This window comes from Mustela lutreola, chromosome 7, assembly GCF_030435805.1.
Source record: "Mustela lutreola isolate mMusLut2 chromosome 7, mMusLut2.pri, whole genome shotgun sequence".
Classification (NCBI taxonomy): Eukaryota; Metazoa; Chordata; class Mammalia; order Carnivora; family Mustelidae; genus Mustela; species Mustela lutreola.
Window position 1 is genome coordinate 152,406,869 of NC_081296.1, and position 12,707 is coordinate 152,419,575.

Below are 12,707 nucleotides of genomic sequence, written 5' to 3' on the forward strand. Positions count from 1 at the left end.
CCCCGCCCCGCCCCGCCCCGCCCCGCCCCCCGCCGCTAGCGCCGCGCGGCCCCGCACGTCCGACCGCCGTCAGCCCCTTCGCCCCGCGCTGCGCCCGCCCCGGACCCCGCTCCGCCCGCCCCGGACCCCGCTCCGCCCTCGCCGCGCCCGCAGAGCCCCGGGGTGCGGCGCGCCCGCGTCGCGGTGAGGTCACAGGGGCGGGAGGAGGGAGAGCGCCAGGGCCCCTCGTCCTGCGGCTGGTCGCGCTCCTCTGTGCGGTCCGCGGCGGCCGGGCCGGAGCCGGGTGCGGAGCCGGGGCCCGGGGCGGGGGCAGCGCGCGGCGACCCTGCGGAGAGAAAGGGCGGCCCGCGGCGCCCCCTGGCCTGCGGCCTGCCCGGCTGGAGGGCCGAAGCCTGACGCGGCCCCCCGTGTCCGGGGCGGGCCGGGGAGCGGCGGTGACCTTGCCCGGAGCCCGGCGGCCGGCGGCGATGGAGCGTCGGGAGCCCCGGGCTCACGGCCCCGCGGGGAAGGCGCCCCGGCAGGCCTCGCCCGTCCGGAGCCCGAGCAGGGCCTGGGGCCGGCCCAGCGCCCCGAGCGGAGGGCCGCGGGTGCGGACTCAGGACTGGGTAAGCTGCGCCCCGGGAACCGGCCCTGCAGGTGAGCTGGCCCGGGCGAGCGGCCTCGGGCAGGGCCCCCGGGATGCGCGCTCTTCCCGCGGCCCCGCCGTCCCCGCAGCGCCTGCCCCTGGGCGGGAGGGCGGCGGCGCAGGCGGGCGGGGGGCCCCGCGGGACCCGGCAGTGGTGACCGGGGCATTCCCAGGGCCTGCGCCTGCCCGAGGCACCCTGCGCCCTGCCTTAGGCGGGATGGCTGAGCAGCTGCCGGTGCCCCGGAGCCGTGAGAGGGGCCGGCGGCTCCGCCCCGGGGTGCTTCAGGAGCAGCGAAGCCAGAGCCGGAGCCGTGTGTGGCTCCCTGTGCGTGGGGGCGGCAGAAGCAGTGGCTGCCCTGGCCACTGGGCCCCGGTCTGCCGGCGTCGCTGTCCAGCCTGCGAGCTGCGCTCCATACAGCCGGCGCCGGAGGAGGACGCGGGTCGCCGGGAAGCTGTGCCCCGCCGGAGGGTAAAGCCAGAGACAGAGCACGGCCGGCCGAGCCGAGCACGACGGGGTTGCAGGTGCGCCCCTCCTCACGGTGGCCGGTGCCAGACCGGAGGGATGGGAGCGCAGGGGACAGCAGCACCACGGGGACGCGACGGCCTGTTCCGTGCGGCAGAGCAGACCGGAACCGGCAGCCGGGAACCGGGTCCGCGCAGCTGCGAGCAGCACAGTGGCCCGCCTGGTTATAAACAGACTCTGGAAGAAAAAGGGAAAAAGCCAATCAGAAAACGGGAGTCAACTTGGCAGGAAGTAGGCAAACGAACCTGAAAGAAACTTTAAAACGCCCCCAAAGTGTTAGCAGGAGGCCCGACAACAGGAGGAGACGCCCAGTTCCCGGAGGAGAAGACCCCCGGCCCGGAGGGTCCTCACAACAAAGGTGCCGGATGTTTGGGGCGCCTGGGGAGAAGAGCTCAACTCTTGATACCGGGGTGGTGAGTTCAAGCCCCCTGTTGGGTGTAGAGATCACCAAAGATAGATACACTTTAAAAAACGATAAATGTCCGTCTTGTCTTTTTCGGTATGCCAAACCGGTAAAATAGAAGAAACCAAAAATAGGTCCAGTCGTAGCAGATGTGAATTCTCACCACGAAGCCAGAGTCCTGACACGTGACGTGTGAACATCAGGACAGAGAAGAAAGTCTGGAAATTGACCCAAATGCCCACAGAACTTAGCACAGGATCAAGATGGCCTCTCACATAGGTGGGGGAGACGGACTGCAAGTAAGTCTCGTGGGGCAACCGTGCACATACGGGGAAGACAGTCACAGCTGTGCCTCTCCCTGAACACCAGGGAGAACCCCGGGCGCAGGGGTGACCTTTCTAGCCTCCAAGTCCGGGAGCAGGAGAGGGCAGACGATCACGTTTAACCACATGTGGAAAGCCAACAGAACTTTGAGAGAGGAGCACCTGGGGGCTCAGTGGGTTAAGCCGCTGCCTTTGGCTCAGGTCATGATTTGGGGTCCTGGGATCGAGTCCCGCATCGGGCTCTCTGCTCGGCGAGGACCCTGCTTCCCCCTCTCTCTGCCGGTCTCTCTGCCTGCTTGTGATCTCTCTCAAATGAATAAGTAAAATCTTAAAAAACAAAAAAACCTTTCAGGGAGGCAAAACATACACCAGGGGCAGAGTTAGAGATCAGTGCACCAAGATGCTCCATGGTGGGGGGCCGTCTCGCCCGCACGCTGTGCTGGGAGCTTGGGACTCACACCCGGACCCGGAAGTTGGACTGGCCTGATGACACCTAGAAAACCAACTCAGGATGATCAAAGACATGAACTACGAAACAGGGAACCTTCATTACACTGGATGGACATGATACCCAACAGCTCCAGCAGCGAATGTAAAATAAATAAATTAGGGTCCATCAAGTTAAAACCTAGATCTTCCGACATCATGGACAGAGGGAAGAGTCATCCCACGGAGTGGGAGGAAAACCGTTGCACGGGGCCCACCTAGGGAGGGAGTAGGGTCCAGAACGCACAGAGGGAGCTCCGGACGAGACCGCCTGAGTCGGAAACGGGCTGAGAGCTTGAGCAGACCTTTCTCCCGTTCGAGCAGGGGTCCGCGAGAATGTCGAGCGGCGCTCAGCGTCTCTAGTCCAAGACGATACCAACCAAAACCACGGGACACCACTCACCCCGCCACCACCCCTCTCTCGAAAACAGGGAGGGGCACGTCTGGGGGACTCGGTAGGTGAAGCCTCTGCCTTCGGCGCAGGTCATGGTCTCAGGGTCCTGGGCTCGAGCCCCAGGTCAGGCTCCCTGCTCCGCGGGGAGCCTGCGTCCCCCTCCCCCTCTTCTCTCAAATCAATCAGTCAGTCGTTAATTAAAAAAAAAAAAGAAGAAGAAAGAACTGGCCAGGATGTGGAGAACGTGGACCCCTGTGCAGCGCTGGTGGGTGTGTGGGAACCAGTGGAGGCCCACAGGGATGAGCGTGCAGTGACCACGTGCGCCCGCCGCAGCCCGTTCCGCTCGCAGGCACGCATCCGGCAGAATTGAAAGGCGTGGGGCCCACAGGTGGACCTCCGTGTTTACGGCAGCACTGGGCACAGCAGGTTGGGGAAGCAGCCCGGGTCCGTCGCCGCCGAGTGTGAGGTGTACGTCGGGTAGGACATGACTGAGCCTTAACGCAGGAAGTTCGTTCAGACAAACGCCATGACTCCGATGAGCCTTCAGGACATTGTGCGAATCACCGCCCAGTCGCAGACAGACAGACGCTGCACGGCCCCTTCCATGAGGTCCCTAGAGTGGGCAGACTCTGGAAGGACAGTGGGGGCGCCAGGAGCTGGGGACGTGGCGCGTCGGGAGGGCAGTTTCAGTTCGGGAAGGTGAGAACGTTCTGGAGACGGGGTGGTGACGGCTGCAGGACATAGGGACTGTGCTTCGGTGACCCTGAGCCGTCCACCTTCGAGTGGTAGAAGTCAGGTGTGACTTAGCCACGAGAGAACAGAAAGGGAGGAGAAAAGGGGAAGACACGGGGCGCCTGGGGGCTCAGTCGTTTGAGCCTCTGCCTTCGGCTCAGGTCGGGATCCCGGGATCCCGGGATGGAGCCCCGCGTCGGGTTCTCTGCTCCGCGGGATCTGCTTCTCCCTGCCGCCCCTCGCCTGCCTCTCTGCCTACTTGTGATCTCTGTCACGTGACTAAATAAAATCTTTAAAAAACACACGAAAACGGGGACACGGATGACAGCAAAGGGAACTCTCCGGTGGCCCCAGAAAGTGGCTCGGTGAAGGACTTAGGGCAGGCAGCTCCAGGCCGTTAGGAAGTGAGCCCCCCCGCCTGTGCGCTGAGGACTGTCCAGAGCCGCTTCTGGCTCTCCCGGAGCGGCTTCGGCCGACTCCACCCGTGCCGCGGGGGCGGGAGGAAAGAGAATGCCGTGCGCCTGGAACTGGGCACAGACCGAGAAGTCCTGCCTGTGGGTCAAACCAGGCAGCGCCGGCCTGACCCCGCAGCCCCCGCGCCTCTGTCCCCCGGGAGCGGGGACTCCGTCTCTTCCCCGCCCGCGAGGAAGGTGTGCGGGTTGAGCCCCGGTGCTGGGAGAGTCCGGGACGTTGTGTGCGAAACGACGGAGGACTCGGGAAACGCACGGATAACGTCGTCTGTCGTCGCAGCAGGGAAGACACGTGGACTCTCAACAGATCCGGAAAATAACGGTAGTAAATCCCAGCATCTTTCCTTAAAACAAGCATAAAAACCTATTGATTATTCTTTTAATTGAGGCATAACTACCACGGGGAAAGCCGACTGATTCCGAGTCAGGCAGGACGCGACGGACGCGTCTGGGACGTGACACGGTTGCTCTGGGGAGCCTCGGTCCGACCCTCACAGGCGCCCAGGGTCGCCACGACGATGGGCCCGTCGGACGCCGAGCCTGCGCCCCAGTCGGGCGGTGGAGCTGTAAGTGCCCGAAAGGGAGACGCGAAATGGCCGGTGTCTGCCGCGAACCCGTCGCCCGGCTGGAACCCGCGGGAGCCGCTGAGACCACCACCAGGAAGAGCTCGGCCGGAGGCGACCTCCCTCGGGAGTTCCTGGGGGCCCCTGGGTGGCTCCGTCGGTTGCGCGTCTGCCTTCGGCTCCGGTGCTGATCCCAGGGTCCTGGGGTCGAGCCCCCGTGGTCGGGCTCCCTGCCCCCCCCCCACTACCTCCCCCTGCGCTTGTGCTCTCTGGCTCACTTGCTTCCTCTCAAATAAATAAATGAAACGTAAAATAAAACGTACTTTCTCAGTACACCGAAGTAACGGAGCAGAAAACGCAGTGGAAGGAAAGGGTTCGTTCCCTTTCACAACGGAGACCGCAAAGTCCCCAAGAGCGAATCCGCTCCCGAGACGAGCCCTGGGGCCCGGCAGCGCCGACAGCAGCCGGCGGACATCCGTGCCGTCTCGTTTCCCGGGAAGATTCCACGCGTCAAACCTGCCCGATTTCCCCCGAGTACCTTCTTTGGGGCAATACCAGTTTTTCAAAAAAACAGAACTTTCCACGAGTGTTGCCATCTTACCCCGAATGTGCCCACATCGCCGTCCAGGTGTCAACTACCTGTGCACCGGACAAAGGTCCCCCAGAGTCCGCGGCTCAGAACAGCAAGTGCGTCCGTGCCAGTGTCCGTGGGTCGGGGATGTGGGCGCTGACAGGACTGACGCGGGAGCGGCGGCCGCCAGAGAGCTGGCCTCGGCTGGAGAGCCCGCTTCCGCAGTGGCTCGCGCGGCTGGCACGCCGGTGCCGGCGCGGGCAGGCAGCCTTGCCCCTCACCAGCTGCCACCGGAGGCCGGCGGGCACGGGTAGTGCGGCCACAGCCACAGGCCCAGCAGGCCCCAAGAGTACCAGTGACAGGAGTCTGTCCCCAGGGCCGTCACAGCGAGACACGGGGCCAGACGCGAAGCTAAGCTCTCGGCAGCAGTCGGAGACGAGGGACGAGAGATCTGCGTACGGGGCGTGACCGTCGTCCTGCGATTTCCTGCCCAGCAAAATGCAATCTGCTAAGACGAGGGGAAATCAGGACGCGCGGGTGGCTCGGAGGGTGAAGCGCGGGGACGTTCCGCGCCCGTGGGACCGAGACCTCCCACAAGCAGCCTCCCGCCGCTCCTGCTTTGGGGCCAAACTCTGCCTTTGGGTGTGGAGTGAGCGTGGGTGGGGCCCCCGCACGGGCAGCAGGGTGACCCGGGAGGCCTGGCCGTGCTGCGGGAAGCACGAGCACAGCGTGTGTGGAGTGTGGCTTCCTTTATGTAGCACCCGAAGACACACACGTGTCGCTGCACCGTAAAGATGTTATCTGAATGAATGAGGATTTTCGTTTTGAAAATTGACTTGGAAAAGAAACCGTGCAACGATTTAGAAAGACGAGAGCAGGTCTGGCTTGTCGGTGCTAAGTTCCAGCGACTGACACTGTGGCACCAGCGCCTGGGGGCTCTGTCACCGAGCCTCTGCCCTCAGCTCAGGTCACGATCCTGCGGTCCTGGGATCTCGGCCCGCGTCGGGCTCCCTGCTCGGTGGGGAACCTGCCTCCCCTCTCCCTCTGCCTCGCCCCCTGCTTGTGCTCTCTGTCTCGCTCTTTCTCTCTCAAATAAGTAAAATCTTAAAATAAAACAGACCCGTATGGCGTTGGGAGAGACAGCCGCAGCCTGGGGCAAACAGCTGGGAAACGAGCGCCTGTGTGAGTCTGGGGCCTACGGGACAGCGGGGGACAGACTTCCCCAGGACCGGGGCAGTGGCTGGCTGCTGCCCATTCTGCAGATCAAACACCGCAGTGTCCCGTGAAAACCACACCACAGTCGGGCCAGGACAACGCAACGGCGGCGTCGGAAGCTCGGGGGGCGGGTGGGAAGGTTCCTACTGGGGGCCCCACAGTAAATCCACGCTGGGAAATCCTATAAGTCGGACCAAGTCTTTAAAGGTTAGTGCAAAGACACAGAAATCTGACCAGACGGTCTGGAAGAAACTGCTCGTTCTGTGCACAACGTTCGAACGTGGACCAACCGGATTCTCCGGAGAGACGCTTTCGGGCCCTGGGAAGGCGGATTTCCGCGTGGAGTGGAAGGCGTGTGAGCAATGGGCTCCGTTCTCACAGGAAGCGGCGCTGCTCGGCAGGAGGGGTGGCTGTGGCGCCGAGCCCGCGAGGCCTCCGGTCCTGTGGCCGCATCTGTCGTCTCTTTTTTTTTTTTTTTTTTTCTCATTTAACCTCATTAATCTTTCCTCGTCCGGCCTCTAACGTTTGGCGAAGTCACTGTGCTGTTCTCTTCCCCGTAGCTTGAATCGCTTGCTTTCCCCATCCTGGGGCTTTTTCCTCCCTTCCCAGCATTTGGGGTCCTGTCTTCACGGGACGGCGGCAGCCCTGCACCCTGGCTCGTGTCTGCGGCAGGCGGCTTGCGGCCTCACTTCCCCTTTCACTCGGGGCGGATCAGGGCTGCTTTGGAAGGTCTGCCCCAATATGGTTCTGCTGTTAATTTTTAATTGCGTTGTCTTGTGGCCGCCCAGTGCGACCCGGACGAGTCCTGTGCTGGCATCTCTGTTCATTGGCGGCCTAAAGTGCGTCGGACGTGTGCCATGTTCCTTCCCTCTGGGGCCCGCACAGTTTCCTGCGGCCGGCGGTGCGTGCATGTGTCTGTCGGATCCCACTGCCCCACTGCCCCACCACTTCAGACTCTGTTTGTAAAAATTTGGGCTATTTTTTTTTTTTTTAAGATTTATTTATTTGACAGAAATCACAAGTAGGCAAAGAGGCAGAGAGAGAGGGGGAAGCAGGCTCCTTGCTGAGCAGAGAGCCCGATGCGGGGCTCAATCCCAGGACCCTGAGATCATGACCCGAGCCGAAGGCAGAGGCTTTAACCCACTGAGCCCCCCAGGCGCCCCCAAAATTTGGGCTATTTTTTTAACACATGTGCTTGTGTAACTTAGGACAACAGCCCTGCCCTAGCTCTTCGGGGTCGCAAGGGGCAGAGCCTGGTGCCCACAGCTTCCAGCTCTCGTGGCCATTCCCACCACAAACTGGGATTCTGGGATTCGGGGCCTGTCCTCACCATGCACCCTCTCCTCGGGGACCCAGCTGCACCCAGAGCTGCTGCATCACTGGTGACAAAGCCCCACGTTGAACCCACAGCTCAGTCCACCTCCGAGCCCCAGCCCTGTGGACAACTGCCTGTGCCTGTTCTGGGGCCCCCCCAGGCCACACTTGGGGAGCCCAGAGGCCAGCTCTGCTCCCAGGGGAGGCTGCCCCCCAAGGTCTGGCATCTGGAATGCCCCGCTGGCCTCCGCTCTGCGGGACCCCAGTTCCTGGGCCGTCCTTGCTGGTTTACTCCCATTTTGGCGGAGGGCCTTGGAAGGGGGGCCCCAGAGATGTCTGAGCTCCGGACTGTGGAGCGGCTTGACGTCCTCATGCTGCCTCCGCACTCGCGTGGTGCTTTCATGGGTACAAACTCTCCGTGGAAAACCCTCTCTTCCAGGACATGGATTACTCTATCGCCCCTAACCCTTGCTGTTTCTGCGTGAGGCCTCAGGTCCTCGGCACGTGCCCCGCGTCCGTCTCTGCAGCTCCCACACGCCCCCGTCTGCAACCTCCCGTGGTCCGCCGCACTCCCAGGGGCTGGGGGCTTCACTTTTTTTGTTTTTGCGGTTGTTGATGGTGGGGATGACGCTTAAACCACAGAAACGTGTTGTCTAAGGTCTGCAGGCTGCGAGGGCCAGACCCAAGTGCCAGCAGCACTGCCTCCTCCTCCGGCCTTCCCCTCGGCTTGTGGCTGGCCCAGGTCTCTGTGTGCCCTCACGTCCCCTTCCGTGGGGGTCTCTGGGCCCTAATGTCCACTTTGAGGGGTTTGCTTCTTATTTTTAAGTGTATGGCTTAGCGGCACTGAGTATGTCCACGTTGTCAGAACCCGATCTTAGGACTTGCGCTCCTCGGCTCTGATGCTCCCCCCGTCTGCTTGCGGGGGGCGGGGGACAGCTCCCCAGCCCCGTCGCCCCATCTGCTTCCCGTCGCTGTGGGTCTGACTCCTCTGGGGACACCCAGAGTGGAATCACACAGGGTTTCTCCTCCGGTGACCTGCCCGTGTCACTCGGCGTAGTGTCCTCAGGGCTCAGCCACGTTTCTTCCTTGTGAAGACTGAGTCGTTCCACGGTGGGCACCTGCCCCTCTAGGGAACACAGGCACCCAGCAACGGCCGTCTGGGTTTTCCCACAGCCTTTGGTCTGTTGTGGGCCATGCTGCTGTGACCTGGGCGTGCGGAGTCTCTGTGAGGCCTGCTGGTTCCTGCGGCGACACACCCACCGGGGCCACCGGGGGATTCTCGCTTTAATTCTTTGAGGAGTGGGGACTTCACTGTGCCCTTGTCTCAACCCTCTGTCCTGAGCTCCCTGCGGCGCTGCAGCAGTAACCGGATGTCCCACCCGCCCCAAGCCCAGGGAGGGAGCAGGGGGCGTCCCCAGGCCTGGCCAGAGTCTGGGAGGGTCTGTCGCATACAGCCCACCTGGGAAGCTCTGCGGGGGAGGGGGGGGCCGAGACGGTGCTGCGGGGCTGCGGCTTCTGGTCTTTCCTGGTCACAGACACCGTGCCAGCTTCCTGCCTTGTGCTGAGCCTCCACACTGGCCCCTGACCACCTCTCCGCCGGTCCTCACAGTTCCTGCGGCTTTTTCTTGACTTAGGGGGCTCGAGGAGGAGCCCCTTCCACCCCATCTCTCCTGAGGCTCTCGCAGGCCAGCCCGGAGGACCCCTACTGCCTGCCACCTCCTGGCCCCAGCGGGAAGGGCCGCGGCCGCCACTGTGAGGACCTCCCTGTCTGGGGGCGACCCTCATGCAGAAAAGTGGCCGGCGCTGGGGCCGGGAGCCGCTGCAGGCCGAGCGAGATCCTGGGGACGCGCGGGCGGGCTGCTCTCCGTGCGGTGCAGAGGGTCGGCGGGCGCGGGAGCCGGGAGCCGGGAGCACAGTGGCTGGTGCCAACTGCGCCCCTGTCTGCGCAGGTGTGCGAGCCCCCCGAGAGCAGGCCCGCGAGCCGCCGCTGGAGCATCAGCATCCACGAGCGCCGGCAGCTGGCCACGCAGGACGGCGGGGAGGAGCCGGGCACCGGTGGGCCTGACCCCCACTACAGGGTGTGTGGGGGGAGGGGCGGGAGGCACCGGCGACACACAGCCCCTGCCTGGACCCGCCCCCTGACCCCACGGTTGCCCCCAGGACATCGTGCGGCTCGTGGCGCGGCTGGTGTCCGAGGACGTGGACAAGGACGTGCTCCTGCCCCACCCACAGAGGTCCTCTGAGTCCGCTGAGGCCTTCCACGCCTTCCTGGCCCGCAGCTCGCCTTTCTGGCACACGGCGACCTCGGAGGCGCAGGTCTCGAGGTCACTGCCCTCCTAAGAGATGACTCAGCCCAGTGTCTATTCCAGCGCTTTTCCTGGGGGCCCTGGGGTAGGGGGCAGCGGGGGCCTCTTCACCTTCCGCGGGAGCTCGTGAGCCCAGGGATGAGAGAACCCAGGCCCAGGAGGACCCCGTGACTGTCCCTTCCTTAGAACACGCAGCCCTGAGGCCTTGGAGGCCACCTCAGGGAGGGGTGCCTTGCCCCAGCCCAGCCTCCAGGAGGCCCCCTGAAGGGGCCTGGGGGACAGGGCGGTGGTGGGGGGTGCTTGCAGAAGAGCTGTCTGCTGTCTAAAGGCCTCGGCCTGGGCGTGATGGCTCACGGGGCCCCTACAGAGCCCAGTTGATGAGCAGCTCCCTGCTGGTCCTCCAGGAGGGTGGGGAGTTGGATGCTCACCCAGCCGGGGGACACCGGGTCTCGTGCTGGGCCTGTCTGCGGGAGGTCCAAGGGGGCACGCGTAGCCCTGGGGGAGCAGAAGCCAGGGGCCGCTGAGCACGGAGAGGCTTCCTGAAGGAGGGGCGCCTCCCCACCTCCGCACAGTGGTTGGCAGGCAGAGGGCACGGGCCCATCCCAGCGTCTGCTCTTGGGGGTTGAGGGGTGGGCGGAGGCTTCTGAGCCCCGGGTGATGTGGGGGAGTGCACTGGCGGAGCTGGAGCTGGAGGGCGATGGAGGCTCCCAGGCCTCCGGGCCGTGGAAGGACAGCAGCAGGGATGGGACTGTCCCCGGGACTTGGCCACCGACTCTCCGGGGCTTCTGTGTGCGGACAGCTGGGTGGCGGGGACTTCAGGCTAGATGAGGTGAGGAACCCCAGGCCTGGGGTGCGGGCAGGAATAGGTCTGCACACACTGGCCTCCCTGGGTCCCGGAACCCGTGTCCTGTGTCCTGAGGGGCAGGCTGAGGTTGAGGCCGGGGGGACAAGTTGACTCCCTTCTCCCCTCTATAGGGATGTCTGATGATGAACTAGGGGTGGGCATCCCGGGCCAGGCTCCATGCTGGGCAGGAAGGACCCCCCCGCCCCCACCCAGTAGTGCTCCCAGTGTAAAACGGGAGCTGAAGTACCAACAGTCAGGTAGAGGTGACAAGGGCTTTGGAGTTCTTTGTCACAGAGCGGGGACCCGGAGGGTCATCGGGCTGACCTACCAGTTCTGGTCTGGCTTGGGGCTGGTCACGAGGCTGCAGTCAGATGGTGGGGAGTCCAGGATGCCGCGACGGACCCCCTCTGCCTTCCACGTGGTCTCGGCACCTCTGCTGGGCCGGGAGCCTGCTGCCCGGGGCCCGGCACTCCCACCCCTGCAGCAGGGCAGAGGGGCCTTGTGGGGGGCAAGACCCTGGCCAGGCAGGCAGCGTCCTCAGCTGCCTCCTGCGTGGTTACCATGGTTACCAAGGCCTCAGGACCCTCCCAGTGGCCCCGCCCAGTAGAGTGTGGTGCCCAGCACAGGGGTCACCTACCACCGGGGGATGGATTTGCTGCCACCCAGAGCTCTGCTTTCTACTGCTGCCCCAGCAGACGTCCTGTTCTCATGTTCCCTGGCTGGGGCTCCCCAGAGGTCCCAAATGGGCCTCACCAGCCTAGGCTCAGGCTGTGCGCACAGCTGCCCGTCCTTCCGGAGAACCCGTTCCTGGCCTTTTCCAGCTTCTGGAAGCTGCCTGCCAGCCTTGGCGCGAGGCCGCTTCCTCCGCCTTCAAGGGCGGCTGCGTGGCCCCTGTGGGCCCCATACCCCGTCTTCTCTGGGGCCTCTGCCTCTTCTGTCGGCCCCTGGTGCTGCGGGCTGCTGCTCCACCGTCATGGCTGGGCCGTCCCGGGCCCCACGGGCACATTCTCAGCTTTGGGGTGAAGATGTGGACATCTTTTTGCAGGTGCCGTGCCTTCCACGGGGCCCAGCACTGACTGGCTAGAACTGGGGGTGCTGCGCCCCATCCCACAGAACATGGGGCTGCCTCCAAAAACCAGGACAGTCAGCCCCAACCGGGAACAGCACCTACGCGGAGCCCCTGGGACAGAAGAGGGTCCCCCAGCAGCAGAGCGGGGGTCAGCAGGATGAGCGGAGTCAGTCTCAGGCCAGCAGCAGCTGCAGGGACGTCTCCTGGGCCACCCACACCTACGTCCCTCCTTTGTTTTTATTTTTTAAGATTGCATTTATTTTGAGTGCAAGTTGGGGGAGGGGCGGAGGGAGCGGGGAGAATCCCAAGCCAGGCCCCCGCTGAGCACAGGGCGCCCCACAACCCCGAGTTTGTGACCTGAGCTGAAACCAAGCGTGAGATGCTTCAGGGCACCTGGGGGTCCGTCGTCGGGCGTCTGCCTTTGGTTCAGGGCATGATCCCAGGTCCTGCCTGCGTCTCCCGCTCCCGCTCCCCCTGCTTGTGCTCCCTCTCTCGCTGTGTCTCTGTCAAATAAATAAATCAAACCTTAAAGAAAAAAGTTGTTTTACCGACGGTTCCCCCAGGCGCTGCCCCTGCCCCAGTGTCCCTTCTTCACTGCCCGAGCCCTTCCAGCCGGGTGGGTGTCCTCATGCTCCAGGAGGAACAACACCCCGCCCCCCGCCGGACCACAGAGACCTCCCCATGTGGGGGGCCAGGTGGCGATACCCCTGAGGAGGGAAGCCCTTTGGGGACATCCCAGCCGGGGGCATTGGAGTGCTCTGGCGGCAAGGGGGACAGTGTCCCACCGGCAGGCTTGCCCCGCTGGCCGCGTGAGGCCCTTGCGCCCATCGTCTGTGCTCACGAGGGAGGTCAGCTCGGAGCAGGCAGCA

The 12,707-nt window shown here is 64.2% G+C and overlaps 1 protein-coding gene across 1 annotated transcript; it reads left to right on the forward strand.

Moving 5' to 3' along the window:
• The first annotated feature begins 15 nt into the window (after positions 1-15).
• Positions 16-12,376, forward strand: TEX22 (testis expressed 22). Its single transcript, XM_059183360.1, has 4 exons — positions 16-605; positions 9,569-9,697; positions 9,780-9,943; positions 11,815-12,376. Exons 1-4 carry the CDS (start codon positions 468-470, stop codon positions 11,843-11,845), a joined length of 462 nt encoding a protein of 153 aa, XP_059039343.1. The 5' UTR covers positions 16-467; the 3' UTR covers positions 11,846-12,376.
• Positions 12,377-12,707: the final 331 nt, after the last annotated feature.

Coding starts and splice junctions, on each gene's coding strand:
- TEX22 (XM_059183360.1), top strand. CDS start 468: ATGGAGCGTCGGGAGCCCCGGGCTCACGGCCCCGCGGGGAAGGCGCCC. Junction 9,698..9,779: donor GGCCTGACCCCCACTACAGG/GTGTGTGGGGGG, acceptor GGTTGCCCCCAG/GACATCGTGCGGCTCGTGGC. Junction 9,944..11,814: donor TCGGAGGCGCAGGTCTCGAG/GTCACTGCCCTC, acceptor ATCTTTTTGCAG/GTGCCGTGCCTTCCACGGGG.